Source organism: Myotis davidii, unplaced genomic scaffold (assembly GCF_000327345.1).
Source record: "Myotis davidii unplaced genomic scaffold, ASM32734v1 scaffold370, whole genome shotgun sequence".
Lineage (NCBI taxonomy): Eukaryota > Metazoa > Chordata > Mammalia > Chiroptera > Vespertilionidae > Myotis > Myotis davidii.
In genome coordinates, this window is record NW_006288615.1 from 1,664,718 (window position 1) to 1,684,699 (window position 19,982).

The 19,982-nt window shown below is 42.5% G+C and overlaps 1 protein-coding gene across 1 annotated transcript in view; it reads right to left on the reverse strand.

Moving 5' to 3' along the window:
- Positions 1 to 2,393: 2,393 nt before the first annotated feature.
- The window catches only part of SP110 (SP110 nuclear body protein), a 32,936-nt gene continuing 15,347 nt past the window's right edge, over positions 2,394 to 19,982 (reverse strand). The window contains exons 10-20 of the mRNA XM_006760408.2: positions 18,939 to 19,088; positions 16,867 to 16,998; positions 14,780 to 14,848; positions 11,896 to 11,994; positions 11,063 to 11,205; positions 10,202 to 10,246; positions 6,990 to 7,105; positions 6,233 to 6,341; positions 5,877 to 5,948; positions 5,183 to 5,323; positions 2,394 to 3,603 (exon numbers count right to left, since the gene is read on the reverse strand). Of these exons, the coding sequence (XP_006760471.1) occupies positions 3,490 to 3,603; positions 5,183 to 5,323; positions 5,877 to 5,948; positions 6,233 to 6,341; positions 6,990 to 7,105; positions 10,202 to 10,246; positions 11,063 to 11,205; positions 11,896 to 11,994; positions 14,780 to 14,848; positions 16,867 to 16,998; positions 18,939 to 19,088 (1,190 nt within the window). The 3' untranslated portion in view covers positions 2,394 to 3,489. The remainder of the gene's footprint in view (positions 3,604 to 5,182; positions 5,324 to 5,876; positions 5,949 to 6,232; positions 6,342 to 6,989; positions 7,106 to 10,201; positions 10,247 to 11,062; positions 11,206 to 11,895; positions 11,995 to 14,779; positions 14,849 to 16,866; positions 16,999 to 18,938; positions 19,089 to 19,982) is intronic.

The following is a 19,982-nucleotide window of genomic DNA, read 5'->3' on the forward strand; positions in this document are numbered from 1 at the left end:
TTACCAGTACCAGGATGAAAGGGTCACAAATGGATACAAGATTATGTAGACCACAGCAATTCTGCCCACTGGGAACCAGTAGGGTGGGAGATCTTTTATCATAACACTTTAGGAAGAGAAGCCTTTAGTGCTCCTATTAGAAGAATTTGGAAATCCAAAGATAATCCCAAGAGAATTATTATCTCTAGGACCCACCATTCCCTTCCATAATGGCACCAGGAGTGAGAGTCTTTAAGGCCATAGTTGCCGTCTTCTTATATAATAAAAGAAATTCTGTTTCATTATATGCTTTTCTTAAGTGCTCAAACTGCCTCTGCCCTTTTCTGGATCATAGGTGAAGTCAGTCCATGTCACACTTCACATTATTGTGGAAACTCTTGTAAATAGGACCTAGGAGGTGTTTATACATTTTCAATTTATCATCCTGTGACACTAGGCACCTCCACGGAAGCTCCAACACACTATCCCCCCAGTTCCTCACTGGGAGACTGGGAGATCCTATTGGACAGTCCTGCCTAGTTATGGGGGAGAGACAGGCTGTGGAGGTGTCACTCATTCTTTGGATTGGTCAGCTTGGGCTGCCCTAACAAATCCACAGACTGACTGGGTGGCTTCCACAACAGACCAAGGTGCCAGCTGATTCAGTTACTGGTGAGTGCTCTCCGGGCTTGCAGATGGCCACCTGCTTGCTGCGTCCTCACATGGCCTTTCCTCTGTGCCTGTGTGGAGAGACATCTCTGCTGCCTCTTTCTCCTCTTACAAGGGCAAAAATTTGATCCGAATCAGGCCTTACCTTTTGGACCTCATTTAATCTTTTTTTCCCCCTCTTTCTTTTCAAGATTTTCCAATATTGCTGGCAACATGGGAGAGCAGCAGGTCATCCATAATTGGGTAGAAAGATAAAGATTACATGGGGAGGTAGGCAAAAGGGCTAAGAACGGGTATAATGGTTACAGGTTACAGGCAATGTGGGCTTGGGGGTTGAAAGGGCAGGCAACTGACCTTATTTCATCTTTAAATGTCTTCTTATAGGCCCTCTCTCCAAATATAGTCACATTGGGGATTAGGGCTTCAACCTATGAATTTGGGGGGACCCAACTCAGTCCATAAAAATCTGCCATTGGCACTAAATAAGAATGAAAACTCAGAAACACAGATCAGGACAACTTTGTAAGTTGCAATGACCTTTTTTTATTTTTGTGTTGAGGAAAGGAAAGTATTGTGATGAAAAGTTTATATCCTTTGAGGCTTGGTTAATAGATAGCAATTAGCATTATTAAAATGCTGAAAAAAATCATCCAGTTTAAAATATTGACATAGAATTACAATCATTTTAAGTTAATATATTTAAGTCTCATACTAATGACCTAAGAGGAGGAGTACTTTCTGAAACTTTCTTCTTCTTTTTTTAATGATAAATAGGGAGGACAGAGAATAGGTAGTCAGCATATGGATAATAGATGTTCTTGAAAGTGAGCCCAGAATAAATGGATCAGAAAGATTTAATGGAACTTATAAAAGAACCAGTTATGTATATTGAGAGGGCTCACTGTGCCAGGAAAGATCAATGATAACAATATTACATTGAGTCCTATCCTGTCAAAAATAACTAAAGACATAGCTACAGAGGTAAAGGGGAAAATCCTATACATGTCCACACACTAACAAAGAGAATTCTGGCTGAACTCAGACTTGAGGGTTGTAGAACAAAATGCCCCACGGCAGTGGAACAAAGTCTAAGTCAATTCTGAAGGTCAGAAATTGTGATAAGAAGTACACTGAATGGCCAGATTATTATGACCACCCATCAGTACAATGAAGTGAATTAGTTATGCAAATAATAATAATAATAAAACCGTGAGAGTATTTGCTTAAGAATTTTTCAATATTCAGTATTTTTGGAAGTGTCAATGACGTACTGATGGGGTGGTCATAATAATCTGGCTGGTCTTAATAATCTGGCCACTCAGTGTATATTGTAGTACAATAAATGGTTAATGATGAAAACAATAGAGGGCGTTCTGCGTATGCAAAGAAAGCATACCACACATGTATTCTTTAAAAATTACTTAAAAATATAATTCAGTTGACTGAAAGATGGAACAAAAATGAAGTATGGAAAAGTCATGCAAGAAAAGACCAGTGGGGAAACCTGAACTGTAAAAGCAGAAATACATCACTATTATTTTCATGACTATGGATTATGATATAACACAAAATTTGATGTTACCAAATAAATAATTGATGTAATAAAAATAACAAAATAATGACATATAATCAAATACAATTAAAATAATTAATTAGAGTAAAAAATACAAATGTTAGTAATATAATGAATAGCAAATAGACAGGAATTAGGGAGCTGACAGGTACAAGAGGGACACACACTTTAGTTTAAACATGTGGCACATTAAAGGTATTTTATTTTTGGCTCTGGCATTTAAAACAAACATTACAATACACTTGGAAAACTTTCAGGTAAGTATTAGAAGAACTAAAAACTGTTACAATGCTTCCAGAATAGAAGATAAAAATAAAGAAATATAGGCCAAAAAAAGAGAGGGAAAGTATTCAAAATGGAAAGAATAAGTTGAGACTTAAATAAGGCCGACTATAAAAAACCCCCAAATGCAATGGATTACTTCTTAGAAAAATATAAAAGTTGAACTGATTTAAAAAAGCAATAGAATATCTGAATAGTCTAATCACCATGAAAAAAAAAAACAACAGAGAGAATAGTCATAGTTCCTCTCTAAAGGACTCTAGACTACATAATTTTATGACTTTAAAACACTATATGTTATTTCAGAACATATAAAATGGTTAGAAAGTCTTATGAGTTATTTTACCAAGTAAGGATAACGCTATGCCTAACTATGGCAAAATACAAAAATTTATAGACCAATCTCATTTATAAATACACATGTGAAATCCTAAAAAAATACTATCTGCAATGGTATATTAAATATGTAACAAACAAAAATAGATTCCATACAAACTTAGAATTCAACTTAATAAATTTTTTCATAGTGGTATGAGTGTACAAAAGCCCAGAATATGAAAAAAATTATAGGTTAAGAGCCCCAGGCTCTCCAATGAATAGATGGCAAGGAATAAAGTTGGCAAACTTACAGAATAGAAAGGGACTTAAGAGACAGAGTAGCCAAATGCAGTGTGTGGAACTTGTTTGAATCTTGATTGAAACAAATCAATTGTAAAAATATTTATAAGAAATGGGGAGAATGTGAACTATGATGGCTATTTAATGGTATTAAAGAAGTATTCAATTTTTTAAGTGTGAGGTATAATTTTTTAGTTGCAAAAAAAAATACTAAAAGGAGGTAGAAGGTGTGATGATGCTATGAAGGGCTTAGATTTGAGTCAAGGGGGCAACTAATCACCTCCCAGACTCACTGGCAATCTAAGGATGACCAAGGTCACATCATCTGAATCCTGAAGTGGAGGTGCCTCAGTCCTTCCAGAATGGGGTCAAGGAGGAGCCTGGAGACTGTTCTCACTGGCTCCACGAAAAATAAGCAGTTCTTTGAGATCCTTTTCAAATTTTGCCTCTAAATCCAGTCCTATCTGACCCAAAGCAGAAGCCTGAAAGAAAAAACAGCAAATGCACAGATATGAAGAGAGAAATAAAGAAATATAGGCAAAAATAATATGAAAGTATTCAAAATGGAAAGAATAAAATAAGACTTAAATAAGGCCATCTCTAAAAAACAAATGCAATGGATTACTTCTAGAAGAGATCTTTCCCTGGGCCTCCCCTAAAATCTTCTCCCTTAAAATCCTTAGGAAGGAGGACCCAATGTGCTCTCCCTTCCAGGAGCTTGCGCAACCTGTGCCTTTCCTTTCTGTCCCCTTCCTCTCGCCTATCCCAGGCACCTTACCAATTGCTTTCTTACTCCTTAGCTCCAAGGGCCCCTTCTTTATCTCTAGAACATGTTTCTTAAGCCCATTTCTTTCAGGATTACTTCTTCTACCTCTAAGATTTACCAAATAAAGGTTCTCTTACAGTTTGGGTCTTGGCTCTGAATTCTTTCCTAGCCAGAACCCAAGTACCCAGGATGTTGAACCCAGGTTTGGTCTGACCTCACCAGTCAGACACCTGATGCTGTTCCCGCTGCCTACAACCTAAGGACATCGGATTAGGACCATTCAATCACTCCAGCACTCAGGTAGAATGGGTGGGGAGGTGCTGCTGCTACACTGAAATGAATGAGACTCTGCCTGGTTGGTAACTTGGACCTGACAGGTGGTCTGCACTAAAGACCTGATTCTGATCACTGCGAAGCCAAAGATTGGTGTTACATACTGGTAGGTAAAGTAAAGGCATTTCTTGAAAGCCCACTCTTTGAAGGAAAGATGAACCTCCTGTTCTCCAAGGCTAAGACTGTCAGGCGCGAAGGCATTCCCAGGTCCACTCTGCTACCTCCAGCTCCATGTATAGGCACAATTTGTGGCTTATGAACATGCTGAATTGTGGCATGCAGGAGGGAGGGAGGGAGGCTGGGTGAAGGTGAGAATCTTCTTTAGCTACCTCCCCAAAAATGTCTGTACAAGTTAGAGTAAAAACCAGGAGATACTCAAGAAACCAAAGTTAATGATGTCTTGGGGTAGGGGTAGGGGTAGAAGGGGTCAATTGGGAAAAAAAGGGGGGACATATATAATACTTTCAACAATAAAGATTTAAATTGAAAATACTCCGACTAATTGTCTCTCCCTACAAAGGAAGGTGGAAGACAATAAGAGCTGAGGACAATTTTGGATGATGTTTAAGTTCACTGGGAAATTTGGGTGTCGTAAGTCCAAGCATGCGCATCCTGGAAGTTTAATTTATTTCATCTTGTTTAATTAACTCATCTATTTCTATAGTCCTGGGGCATGAAGAATAATGGAAACATAAATTTCCCTTCTTCTTAGTTTGAACAAGGAGGCTGGGGGAAATTGACTGTTTCAGTGGGACCAGCCTGCCAGTCTGGGAACTGAGGTGGATTTTTTTCAGGCACCATTTACAAGGATCCTTCCCTGTCCTGCATGTGGCTCTTTTTGACATTCAGCCCTGTAATCCTTGTCTTCTGAGGACAATTCTTGAAAAATTTTGTCATCCCAGAAATTAGGGGAAAGTAGGAAGGATGTGAGAAGGAAGCAGGACATGTCCTTTCTACTTCACCTTGTAAAAAGTTTTATGGTTGTGAAAGATCAGGCGTATGTCCCGTACAAACCATTCCACTGTATACACTTTCTCAGTCAGCCTTTCCTTCACCAAGTCCAACCACATGGCTTCCTTAAAGGGCTCGGCATAATCTCGGATCTAGGGACAAAGTCATCAAAGGGATGATGTCAGCACAGCCATCATGATGGGATGGATCCAACTTAAATATAAGGCAAGTCTTTATTTCTAGGGTAATGATAATACCATCTGACACCTAGATGCCAGGCTTTGTTCTGAGAACTGCCATGGTAATAACATGCCACAACAACCCTATGAGATAGGTACTATAATAACTACCATTTTACAGATGAGGAAACTGAGGGAGGGAGAGGTTAAGTAACTTATCTAAGATGTCACAGCAAAAAAGTGGTAGAGCTGCAACTTGAACCCATAGTTTGGCAGCTGAGTTTGAGCTCTTAATCTGTAAGCTATCCTTAAGAAAGACATTGCCCTGTAGAGACAGTAAAACTAGGACCCAAGGGAGATGAAGCTAGCACAGTGGGGTGGAGTTAGTCCCACTCCAGCATCTGCAGCTGAAGGTTCTGCTCCCTGCAGGCAATAGCCTCTGCAGGACCCATATTCCAGGTTTCCAGATTGAATTTTTCGCCAGAGAGATGACTGGAGGATGAGAATCATCCAATGTGACACTTACATTACGTGGGATCTTTGCAAAAAAGGCACTTTGTGGGTGACAGTAGGCCTTCAAGAGGAGGAACTCACATTTCTGTAAAACATCAAGAGGGTTTTGAAGGGAAATGCAGCAGGTAGACAGCGGAGAGAGCCTGTGTCCAGACAAGCATGCATGCACAGGCAGACACACAGGCCCTCCAACCATATTTGTCAAAGTGTGCTGAAGTGGGTTCAATTCTGTTCAGACTCCATTTTTGGGCACTGAATTATGGTCCTCTGAAGCCAGACACCCTTAGGTGCCTGTCCCCTGAGCCTGAGACTGTTGACTTCTCACATGTGAGCAGAAAGGAGAGATCTTGGGGTTTGAATCTGACTCACCAGCTGCTCCTCAGGCCCCATCTGCCTCGTCAGGACCTCAGATCCCCTGAGATACTGCTGACTTCCTGAAGACTCCTTCATCCTGCAGAAGGTGCAACTCCATGGGCTCCTGGGAGGTTTGGCATAGGTGAGCAAGGCAAGACCTCAGAAACAGCCACCATTCCTATGGCTGCCACTGTTCCTCCTTGCAGTGGCTGGTGGACACAGCCAAAGCTTGAAGGGGACACTTCCCAGTCTCCAAGACCCCTAGGTGGGGTGTGACCTGATGACCCTCTTTCCATTGAGGGTAGCAACTGGGGGTCAGTGGATGGAAGGTGGTATCAGGGTGAGTGGTGGGCTCTCCTTTCCCTGTCTGAGCTGTTGGAGCACAAGGAGCCCTGAGTGTCGGAGGCTGGGCCTTAACCCCTGGGGGCCTTGGGCCCCATTAGCCCATTGAGAATGTAGCAAAATGAGGGAACCAGGCCATGTTTCCTGTCTTTTCTGAATAAGCACAGACCACTGACCACATCTCCACCCCCTTGGACAGGAGTCTGTGCTGCAAACCTAGGAGAGGACATCTCCCTGGGTTAGTGGCAGCCTAGCCTCACAGACACAGGCTGTCACTGACACCAGAGGGGACAGAGGATGTGCCCCATCAGGTTGCTCTGAGTACACCTGTGCCCACCATGCTTATGGGGCCTGCTCTTCCCTCTGGAACTGAGGGACGAGAGGCAGAACCCGGAAGAGGGTGTGCATGAGGCTGCTGCGTCTCACTAACCTTTTAGCTTCCATGGGTGGGATGTGACAGTCCTCATGAAAGGCTCGTGGACAGGCATCACAGCAGAGCAGCTGTCCCTCTCCGCAGCACACCTCACATTCATTTGAGTTTTCCCACTGGAAAGGAGATAATGCGGGCACGCCTGGCATCAGCAAGATCCGCTGAGCACTAACACTGTGGGGCTCTGGGACACACTGTCCTTGCCTGTCCCAGAAGGGACTGGAAGGTCATGGAAGCCTTTTCTACACAGTATGGTTTGAGGACCAGTGGCCTTAGTGTCATCAGGGGGCTGGTTAGAAACACAGACCTACTGAATCAAACCTGCATTCTAAAGAATCCCAGGTGGTTGGTATGTGAAATTTGAGAAGACATGGCTGTAGACAACTCCCTTCTTTTACAAGTCTGGGAAGCAATTTAGTACCTGAGCCAGACTGGCACTCAGGCCTACCTGGGGTCAGAGCTGTTCCCACCTGCTGGGTGCCATCCCAGGCAAGCCTGTGGGCCACTCAGAACTTTCCCTAAGGCTATGGCTGACAGACAGAAGGACACAAAGAGCTGCTGTGCAATGGGTCATTGTGTGGGCTTGAGACTCATATGGATCTTTCTTCTGGCTTTAAAATGGGATCCAGTAAATTCTGCAAGTGATTTAGGTGAGGAACACCATCTTCACTGCTGAGTAAAGCACTGGTTCTGCTACTGGCTCCCCACTCCCCCTCTCCCTCCACTCCACCCCAGACAGACAGCATGGGCTCCACAAGGACAAGAGACCACTTTCTCTGTGCTGAAGGAAGGAGCCAGGAAGTGGCATTCATCCTTCTGTGCCCATCTGTGGCATTGTCCCCCTCAGACAAATGGCGGGAGGTAAAAAGGTGGGAAACAGATTACCAGGAGCTGGAGGAAAGGATCCAAGGGGCTGGAACAGGCCACTACCCTCAACTATCCACAACACAAGCATGAGGACTTGGGTAAAGGCTTAGCGAGGGGAATGTTTTTCCATTTTCAACACTGGCCACTCAGCCAGAGTGAAAATTCCCTTTGATTTGGGGATGGTGTTCATCTCTCTTGTAACTGAGAGGAGGCTTCTCAGCAGCTCTCTCCATTGACTGGGCCCCAGGACTTCATTATGAGGGATCCCTCCACCCTGAAGTCCGGTGGATCTTTCTGGCCTTCCCATCTTGAATTGTCCAGTCTGCTTTTCTTTGTCCTTGGGGTTGGTACTGCATGGCCATTCTTGCTCTCTGACCGGATGCCTGGCCTGCTCTGGACCAGGGTGCAGATTTCAAGGTGTGGTGAACCTACCCACTCTTCCTAGTTAAGACTCTAATTGGATCCAGAGTCCTGAGCCACCAGCACCCCCCGCCCCCATATACTCTGGAGTGAAATTGTTTCAAGCACACATGATATGATAGAAAAATAACAGAGAAAGGACATACAATTCCTCAACCCCATGATCTCTAAAAAGAGTCTGACTCTGGTTTTTGTGGTGACCACTGACAGTTTCAAGCCCCACCCTCCCTCTTACCCTCTTGCCACATCTGTGCAAGTTGATAAGAAAGCTATGGGCTTATAAATATATATTTTTAAAGCTATGGGTTCCTTCTCTCAGCCCTAGTAGGAAGTCCAAACCATATAGGCCCTGCTCCAGCAAGAGAATCCTCACCCTATTGTTAACTGTCCTCCTCAGCCCCACACGACATTCCCATATAATAGCAACTATTGCCTGTACACTAGGCCCTTGGAGATGGAGGCTCTCACAAGCTCTGAGCCAGGACTCTGCACCAACCACCCATTGTGGGAAGCCAGTTTGCAGTACTGGCATCAGGTGTCTTGATGGTACACACGTACAGAGTTCCACACCAGTGGGACTCGGTCTACTGCAGAGCAACAGTGAAGTCTAGAGTGATGGGGCCAGGGAAAGGCCTGTGTTAGTCTATTTGAAGTCAGAACTAGACTTCATTCTCATTATCCCAATGTGGCTCCTTCTAGGTAGGATGGAAGGTCGGATCAAGTGACCTCCTGGCTATCATGAGCTGACATGTGGCACTACGTACGAGTAAGAAGAAACTATAATGTTGGGGCCATGAATTAGTGATCTGGATTTTAAATATCTTTATTGTTGTTTTTTCTCTGGTTACAAAAATTTCCACATGTACATAAATGTGTAATATGGAAAGCAAATTTCCCCTATAATCCTGTCCCATAATAGCTAGTTCTTTTAGATTTTTTAAAGGAATAGACTTACATATTTACATAAACAAAACATAGTACTACAAGTTTGAGTTTCCAAAAGCTTTCCTGATCTCAAAACCTGTGTGTGGCTTTCCATTGACTGAAGGATGAATCTTCACCTATGCATTTAAAAAATACCATTCTGTAGATCTCTTAGGTTATTTTATAATACTGATGGATATTTGTAGTCTTCCCTATTTTTTTTTTTTTGCTATTACAATGAGCATCCTGTACATATAAAGGTGTTTCAAATCAGGATGGAAAAGACAGCTTATACAAGAAATGGCATTGGGGGACCATTGTTTCACACACTTTGAATGGAGCCAGCCAAGGGTCAAGCTAGCCTACAGGGCAAGATGGGAGTGACACCATTGCCTCTGCTGGAGGCTCAGATCTAATGAGAAGCCCATGAATGGGACTTGTGTCTGGAGGAGGCATCTAAACAAGTAAAGAAGGCTACGGAAAAGCAACTGGTATAGCCAATGGACTGCCATTTTCACCTGGAGAGAGGCTCTGCAGATACAAAGCTTAGTTCAAACACATTCTTCCATTCTGATGCACTTGATAAAAAGTATGTTGAGTTAGGATGACTTAGAGTTCAATCAAGAATGATCATCTTTCCCTTTCTGTTCTTATCTATTTCAACACCATATTTACTTTTCAAACTAGAGCACTCAATTTTTAACACCCTGTGTTTGCCATCATCCAAATATCCAGATCTTTGTTTACAACATATACATCATAAGCTCTTGTCCTGATCTTTATTCTAAAGAGTTATTTGCCCTCTTCTCTCAAATCAGCTATGAAAATAACGGTGGCATGTACAGGTATCAGAACACTAAAACAGTCAATGTGAAGACGCAGTGTCTAAATGTGAAGGTCACTCAGAGCTGGGAAACTCCAGGATTCAAGGATGAGCCTTTGAACATGAAAAGTTGGCAACTTGGTGATTAAAATGTGGTAGAAATTCACTTTCTATTTACCTCTCTCTTGAGACTTATTCTTGAAGGACAGTACAAAAGTCCTTTCTGAAAGAGAGAAGAGGTCAATGAATTAGGTTATTCTGGAGACTTTTCTTTTGTAATTATCAAAGTTTTCACTTCCTAGTGAATATTTGTACCTGGACATCCTACTGGGTCTCAAATCCTACGTGTCTAAAAGAAAAATGAGCTCCTTTCTCCAATCAGTTCTTCTTCTGGACTTGAAAAAATCATTTTCCCCTATTACTCAAATCCAAGACCTGTCAGTCTTTTTTTCTCAGTCCCTTCCCCATCCATTTCTTTTCATTTGTATTTCTTCCTCTTTAGATAAAATCCTGTGGTTTCATCCCCGTGATAATTTCTGAGTGTAATTGAGAGGCTTTGTGCTGGGATCACTAGGACCCTAGTGTGTTGCTCACGGGATGGAATAGTGTGCTGGGAAGTACAGAGGAGAGACTGACCATGGACAGAATGGGCTGGAAACATTTCAATGAGGGGTCCAGATGGAAGAGTGTCTTGAGGAGCGTTTAGTAGGTGGAGGACACTGGGAAGCTATGGCTGAGGTCTGTTTTCATCCAGTTTCCTTCTAGCCAACTCTACCTAATACCACCAGGGAAAGCTACTTAAATCTCTCCTGACTTCAGTATCCTTTGCTTGCACTTAAAGTTCTTCGCTATCAGCACCAATCTGCATTTTTAGCTTTATAACACACATCTTTTTTTTTTTTTTAAACTAAGGTTTACCTCTTTCTCAATCATGCTGTGGAATCCTAATGGGAATTTCTTCACACTTCTGCTATTGACATTTCCCTCATCCTTCAAGGAATTAAACCCATCACCTATCTGTCCCCTGTCCTTATAATACCTCCATCAGCCGTTGTAGGGTCTGTCCTTTGCAACGCACATTCCGCTTCCAGTCCTTTGATTTTGTTCCTCTTCCTTTAATTTCAAATTCTCTTGGTGTGAACCAAACTCCCTCCTTATTCTGAATGCACTTCTCTGAGGATCCTATAAGACAAAGACAGCCCATCCCACCATCTACTTCCATCCTCTGAATTCATCCTAAACTCCAACCCCCTGATTGTGGTGTTCTAACTTTCTGGGTTCAGGGAGACTCCCTGGGAGGCAGAACCAGTAGCAGGGACTCTGGGTTCCTTCCCTCTCAGACTGAAGGAAGCCCTAAAACCTGCTTGAGTGGTGAGGGGTTGGGAGAGAATTGGTATTTTATGTGACACCTTCATGTGGCAAGGACATGGTGATCAGTGTCCTAGGGTCCGTGGATGGATGACTCCTTTGGGGGAGTGGCCGCCAGGTGTACCACAGCAAGGAAAAGTTTGAAAATTCCTTTTTAACAAACACTATTTTCCGTTTTTTCTGCAGCCTGGTTTGCAGGGCTCATTTCCTGAACAATCAGACACCCTGGTATGTTCCTCCCTTCTCATGATTCCTTGGTTAGGGCAGGGGCAGGGAACGTTTTTTCTGCCAAGGACCATTTGGATATTTATGACATCATTCGAGGGCCATATAAAATTGTCAGCTTAAAAGTTAGCCTATTTTTGGTCAATCACTTAATTAACTCAGTCCTAATGCCTTGGTAGGGCCAGACCAAATGATTTTTTGGGACTTATATGGCCCACAGTCTGGACAACCCCTACCCTTGGTCTAGGGGTTCCAAGAGCAGAATATCAAGGAACTCACCTTTTTCCATTTTTTCCTTATGTAAAATCCCCGTCTCCCCACCGCAGGTCACAGGAAGTATAGGAGACTGAAAATCCACAGTATCATCTTTGGGTTTTTCTGAAAGTGGACAAAGAGCACAGTTCGTTACTTAATCCTTATTCTCTCTCTCTCTCTCTCTCTCTCTCTCTCATGAATCCTTCTTTCCATGAGCATAAGCAGCACGCCTTCCTTTACCTGGTGCAGGCAGCTCACTGAGTCATGGGGACCTCGTGTCCCCAGTACTTCGGAATCAACAACCCTGCTGCTAAGGGAGGGAAACAACTTTCTGAAGTGTTCCCCCAAATCTTGTGTCTGGCTCAGCCTTCCTCACTTATTTCAGCAAACAAGGCCTTTAAGGGTGGAACCCTGCCTGGAGCACTCCAATGTGGATTAGATCACCATTAGTAACTGTGAGCCAATAGGAGGAGCCTGCTATGAAAGTGAGCAATTAAAAAACAAAGAGAGTCCACGTAAACAGAAAGCACTGTGGAGGAAATGAAAAGAAAAGCCTCACGGAGAGAAGGAAGAGCAGAATGGGGAAAAAAAGAAAAACCAAAACAATTAACAATGGGAAGACTAACTCCAGGAATTCTTACAGAACATAGGGAAAGGGCACTAGGTGAAAATTATATGGAAAGACACTACCTGGGGAAAGATCTGGGAGCTTTATGATCAGCACACACATTGTACTGTTTATTTTCACAACAATCTGTGAAACAGGGAAGGCAACAATGATCCCCATTTTATAGGTGGGACGCAGACTTAGATCTAGAGGGAATTCCTGGTGGTCACCACATTTTATGAGGGGCAGCTGGCTTTGGGATCCAGACATACCATCTAGTTTAATGTTCTTCCCATGCCATCCAAAGGGCCTCAACAAGACTCTCTAATATAATTATAATTGATAACAGTACAGGGACACTGTTAACTCAGAAGGCAGAGCCAGGGTGGAAATGTTAAGGAGGCAGGAGAAGCTGATGCTGGTGGGGACTGTCAGTGTTTGCCTGGATTCTTGCCTAAACTAGTGTTTTCTAAAAAGACCAGGGATTTTTTTTTTTTTTTTTTTTTGGTAAAAAACAAAGCACTTGAAATTTGAACACCTAGGTTTTTAGCTTATGCAAGTTTTTTTTCTGTTCTAATTAACTATAAAATGAGTTGAATCATACTTACTTGAAGGTTAAATGATAAAATGTAGAGCAAAGTGATTTGACAATTGTAAAGTGATGAACACACTTATATTGTTGTCGGGGCCTCTGTATAAGGTTGTGTGGGTTTTGCACTGAGCAAGGATTCCACCTTTGAGCGGGGATCTGATTTGCATCCAAGGCAGAATCCATCTGTACACTTCCTACAGCAAGCTTCCAGCAGAGGGCAGAAAAGGCTGTGGCTTCAGGAATCAGCTCTGAGAGGCGTGGGGAGTGTGATTGAGGAAGGAGCACCGTTTCCTAGCTCACAGGGGCATCATATGGGTAAATGGAGGCCCTGATGTTGTTGGTATTCATCCTTGATGAGGAATGAGGAAGAATGATTAAGGTTTTGATGACTTGACAGTTACTTAAGCATAAAATGTGTGAGGCCCAGGGGAAACAGCAAGACTGACCCACTTACTGACTTCATTTGACTTTCACACAGTGAACAGAACCTGCACAGACAGTTAATTACAGTTGTGATAAGTACCAGAGAGAAAAAAATACAGGAAGCCCTACTCCTGCCTGCAGGTGGAGAATGCTCTAGTCAAGGTGAGGCCTGAGGATGTATAGCAAAGGGAGGGATGGGGATGAGGTTGTGTGTGTGTATGTGTGTGTGTTGTGAAATAGCAGGGACAAAGGAACCTATGTGTTGAGAAATCAGGCTGGTGGCCACCCAAGGGGTGTGGGTAGGGATTGGATTATGTTCTGTTTCTTGACTTGGTGCTGGGTACACATGGGCTCTTGCTTTGTGTTAATTCCTCAAGCTGTTCAGGTATGGTGCATGCATTTGTCCTTAAACACATCACACCAGTGTTACTCAGCATGTGACCTGTGATGAGACAGGGGCTTGACCAGGATAGAAATCAGTGCACTGCTGCCTCCACTGGGTAGGTGTGGCCACAAAAACAGTGTGTTCAGTGTCACAGTTGGTTCACAAGCTCTGCAGACCTGCAACAAACAGGCTTGTAGGTGGCACCAGTCTGTAGACCCCACTTTGAATAGCACCTGCTATACTTTAATATTAAGTTAATGGGACTAAAAAGACCAATGTTGCTTGTGCCAGAGAGGAAGGAGAGAGAGACAAGAAAGAATGCTGAAGAAGTAAGTTATAAAAGCAGAAGAAAAGTGAGTATAGGAAGAGGAGGAAAAGAGAAAGGAGGAGGAGGAGGGGAGGACAGGCTACCCAGGAGGCACAAGAGTTCAGAGGGACAGAAGCAAAGCAGAGCCTGACCCACAGAGACCAGACCTGCACTCCTGACTAACTCAGGAAGAGAAAATCGGTCCCACCAGAAATGAGAACTCGCTCAGCTTTGCTTAGATTAGGGTTTTCACCAATTCCTAGAATGAAGAAAGTAGACGTTTATATTAAATTGGACTTATGTGTTCGGTCATGTTTCCTTATCGTTTTTGGGTCTCTATAGGTAGGTACTGTGTTGAAGAGTGGTTGCCAGGGCACAAGGTGGACAGATTGGGTGGGCAGCGGGGCACCAATCCTTACGTCATTCACTGGGATTGTGTCACCTCTGGCACCTAGTTGGAGTGGAGAAGAGACCTAGGAGGAGGAGGAGGACGAGGACAGTAGGAGGGAATGCGGAGGAGGAGAGGGAGAATGGAGCTTTCAGCAGCAGGCCTGGGCCCTGGGGCACCTGAGGGCAAGTCTCTGCCTCACTTACCCTTTTGGGGAACATTTTTCTGACCACTTATTGTTGAACTTGAACAGACATCCTTTTTTCTTTTCTTTTCTAAAAAAAAAATAGTCAATTATAATTGGAAACATACATTTACATGCTTTATATGTCAACTACATTGAAGTAATATTTCTTGTCTTTATTTCAATTTGGAGAAAGACAGATATGAATTCTTATGAAAGGAAAATCATAGCACTGACCAAGTAAAAATAGCAAGCTCATGTTAATAGGTAGGAAGGCTAAAATATTACAGAAGTCAACATGTCAAATTATTATATATAGTAATATGTATAATAATGTGTATATATACATTTAATATAAATGCTAAGAGTTAATAAAGGATTAGCCTTTTACATATTATATAGGAAAGGCTTTTTAAGGCAGAAGTACAGGGCATAAAGCAGTTATTCTCAATGCTGGGTGGTTTTGCCATCCAGGGGCTATATGGCATGTTGGGACTTCTTTTTTTTTTTTTTGTCATGACTGGGAGGCAAGTGCTATTGGCCTCTGATTGGTAGAGGCCAAGAACACCAACTTTGTAAAACTCTGGCATAAACAATACTGGAAAAGATAAACTGATTTGTCTAACTCAAATTTAAAAAAGGTTTAACAAAAAAGGCATATATGCATAGGTGATCCTTAAAAGAAAAAATTCTAATAAAAATTTTATTAAAAAATAGGTTCTGGTCATTTAAGATCATCCCAAACTTCAGTGGTTTATTTATAGATGTTATCAAACTACAGCCTGAGGGCCAAATTGGCTCAATGCTTGTTTCTGTAAATAAAGTTTTATTGGAACACAGCCAGGTCCATTTGTTTATATATATTTATTTCTGGTGGCTTTTGTGCTACAATGACAGTGTTGAGTAGCTGCAAAGAAACTGTAAGACCAGCAAAGCCGAAACTATTTATTATTAGTCCCTTTTTAGAATAAGTTTGGTAAACACTGGTTTAGAAAAACACAGGTTTACTTCTCCCTCATGCTGTTTATTGATCACAAGTTAGATGAGGTCCTGCACCATTGACACTCATGGAGCCTAGGACAGAGATGCCTCTGTCTAGAACAGTGGTTCTCAACCTGTGGGTCGAACGACCCTTTCACAGGGGTCGCCTAAGACCATCCTGCATATCAGATATTTACATTACGATTCATAACAGTAGTAACATTACAGTTATGAAGTAGCAACAAAAATAATTTTATGGTTGGGTCACATGAGGAACTGCATTTAAAGGGCCAGAAGGTTGAGAACCACTGGTCTAGAACATCACTGGCCCCATGGCAGAGAATGACAACACAGGGCTCCTAAAGATTTGGTTTGGAATTGACCCTCTCACTTATGCTCACACTTCTTTGTCATGTCAAATCACATGGCCATCCCTGAGTACACAGAGCAGGGATATATAATCTTCTGAATTATTGATGAGCAGTAATACAACCTGTCACAGCATGTTTAACCACATACACGGTGCAAAGAAATTCAAAGAGAAACATTGGTGGAATATCATTCCATGCTTTTTATTTGTCAAACACAGAAAAGTCTTATTATTTCTAGTAGTTATGAAGGAGTAGGGAAGAGGGTGTCCGTATCTCGTTAATGGGAGCCTAAAGTGGCAATTATTTGGTCATCACTATATGCTCATTTTAAATATGCAGACTCATTGACCAATTGATTTCACTTTTAGAAATCCACTAGTAAGAAATACTACTGAGAATGTGTCCACTTTAGGGATTGGTGACACTCTCCTCACTGGGTCACCCTAAATCAGAGAGGAGCCCCAGACTCAGTGGAGCAGTGGTGACTCTACCAATAGAAATGTAAACAGTAGGCACTGGAAAGTGGTCATGTGAGTCCAGAGAGCACAGCTGAGGTCAACTGCACCCAGGGGATACACTTACTTCTTCTAACAACCACTCAAACCAACAGATCTTTGCTCTATCTTTATGCCCTTGTTGTCTATACTGCTTTCTTCTTCTCATATTAACTTTTCATGTCCACCTAACCTTGTGCCTGCTGCATGAGAAACCCTCCCACCCTGAGCCTTCAAATGATAGATTCTGTCACCAGCCTTACCCTCAGGTCCAGATGTTTGGGCACATTTAGTCCTTGCCTTTTGGGCCCTTGTCATCATCCTTGAGTTTCCGGTTGAGTTATTCTTCTTTTGAGTCGCCTGATCCACCATTTGAGGCACAGGTGAGGTGGTTCCTGGGCCAAATAGTGATTTGTGAGTAGTTTCCATTGGGGGCCCTAATGAAGCTCCTCTTTCCCCTGTTAGTGACCTTTCTTCTGATGCTCCCTGTCTCCACGCTGTCAGGAAATCCTGCATCCCTATACCTTACTTTATCTTACTGTTTGTCTATTTTACTTGGAAATTTAAAATGTTGAATAATGAAGTAATAAAGATATACTAAATTATTAACGTTTAAGTTAGGCCTTTTATTTTTCAAATTTATAACCTGGTTTTTCAAGACTTGAAGAATATATATAGAGAGATTATTATAAGCTTTAGATATAAAATATTTCTTAGCCAAAACTCAAGGCCAGAAATCATAAAGGTAAAAGACAGATTTGACCATTAAAAAATTTTAAAATGTCCACACTTCAGAAAACATCCCCACAATATTAAAAAAATTGCAATATAGTAAAATATAGAGGGTTAATATCCTTAATGACCAAAATCATCAACAAACAGAAGGATGTTCAGCTTTTTCCCCTCCAAGGACAGTGATTACAATGAGCATAATAGTAGCCATGGTGAGAATGAATTAGCATGGACTAGTTCGTCAGCGCATGCCAACATCATCAGTTGCTTGTGCCCAGTTATACTATTATGTTTGTGTTTATGATGAGATGTTCTCTTCCCAATTTTCCCAGATAAGTCATGTGAGAAGCATGGAGATTGGGACTTAAGAAAAAACTTCATCTAAGGCTTGGGAACTTCCAGTAAAGTACCAAGAATATGCTTAGTGCATGAATTCTCAGTAGTGGTGATGCTGCCCCAAAATTGATTCCTGGGGCGGGGGGGGGATAATCTTACTCTTTTTTATGTATAAGGCATAAATAAATATATGCAGTCCCTAAATCAATATAGAATATCTTTGTGAAATTAAAATGTCATGGGGGGTGTGTGTTCTTGATTAGGTAAAAAAACACATGCAAGTGGGCTCCCTAGGGCAGTGATAATGAAAAGAGGGCTGAGAAATGCTTGCTTAGAGTAAAACAGTTCTGAATCTGGGCTCCAGAGACCACACTCTGAGACTTACAGTCCCTCATCTGTACCTTGTGTGATTCTTGGTGGCGTGCTGGGCTGGTCCTGGGGACTCTTTGTTTCATTCACATCTGAAGTGTCATTACTGACCTCTCAAAAAAAATGGCATTCTGTTCAGATCTCAGAAAACACGCCCTAGAAAGTCTCATGGGGAATCTCACAGAGGTCCAGGGAGGAAACTTGCACACCCTGCAGCTGAAGGCTGGAGGTTGCATGTCTTCTAGAGCCTCCATGGTGCCCTCCTGTGTGTCCATCACTGGGTTTCTCCCACTCAGGGCAGCAGGACATCCAATGAGAGAGCAGTCATCTGAACCCCTGGACCAGAGGCTCAAAGTGAGGTCACAAACTCCTGAGGGGTCCTGGAAACCCTTTTAGGAGATTTTTGAGGTCAAAACTTTTTTCATAATAAGGTGTCTTTTGGCTTTGTCACTATGGAGATCTCTCTACATGTGGATCAAGAACTGCTGGTGCCTTAGGACAAATCAAAGCAGTGTCTCCAAACCATAGGAGTGGTTATTGCATTGTCACTCACCAGGAAAAAAAAAAAGGTAGTTTCAAGAATGTTCTTGATGAGGCAGTAAAAACTATTAATTTTATTAAATTTCTATCCTTGAGTACACATCCTTTTAATAGTCTTTGTGCCCTAAGTCCCAGCTGGGGTCAGCTGTACCCTGTAATCACAGCTGTTTCTTTAACAAAAAGTCCTCAGATGTAACCGGTATTTGTGCCCTCTCTGGTGCTCCTGTCACACCTCATCGTCTTTCCCTGCATTGCTCCCTCCTTCTCATATTAACTTCTCATGTCCACCAACGCTGTGCCTGATGCACAAGAGACCCACACTGAGCTTTCAAATGACAGATTCTGTCACCAGTCTTACCCTCAGGTCCAGACGTCTGGGCACATTCAGTCCTTGCCTTTTCGGTCCTTATCACCACCTTTGAGTTCCTGGTTGAGTCATCCTTTCCTTGAGTCACCTGATCCACCATTTGGAGCTTTTCTTGGATTCTGTGACCAGGTGAGGCTGTTCCTGGGCCAAATAGGGATTTGTGAGTAGTTTCCATTGGGATCCCCTCTGAGTGATCTTCCTTCTTATGCCTCTAACTCCCACATGTTGAGATCTCTGTACCTGTGTGCCTCACTTTTCTCCTGCTATTTCTCTGTAATTATATATTTTTTCTTGTATATGCCTTACTTCCCTTCCCCCATCCCCAAATTCACCACCTGATCTCACTCTGTACAACCTATTGAAATCACCCAGAGAAATTTGGGAGAATCCCAGAGCAGTGGGGCTTATTTCCTGGCTCCTGTGTCTGAGTTACAGCTGCCACAAGAAGATGGCCACATTTGACTAAAAATGGCCTGGTGGTTCGTTTCAGCAGAGGAGGGGCCTTCTGAAGTTATTTTCCCAGGGCCCCTGTGTGGTATGGGAGAGATGGGGGTGGGGGGAGGGGTGTCTGTGTGCAGGGCGAGTCTGCCTCTTTGTTGAAAGAGATCACAATTTTCATTGACTGGGGACTTTAGAACCTGATCCCCAGTAGAGCAAGAATATCTCTTTGAAAGCCAGGGGGACAGTATATGCCCTCTCCTGGAAGACGGACAGATGAACTTTTTTTTTTTTTTTTTTTTTTTTTAAAAAAAAGTTTTTTTTAAAACCTGCAAGTGCCACTTATGGAAGAAGCAGGAGTGGCTAAAAGTTGGAGAAGAGGTACCCAGGGAATTCAGACATGGCAGTTACTGAGTATTTACCCAAAAGACACTGGGGCCACCTAAAAGAGCCTAACAGTTTCCTTTAACATGTTTTTGCGACATGTTTTTCCCCTGTCACAAACGGAGGGTTTCAGAGAAGTGAGAACTGTTACCAAAAAGAAAGACTACCACCTTTTTTGCATGCCAGAGTATAGCATGTATATTTTTAGTAGGA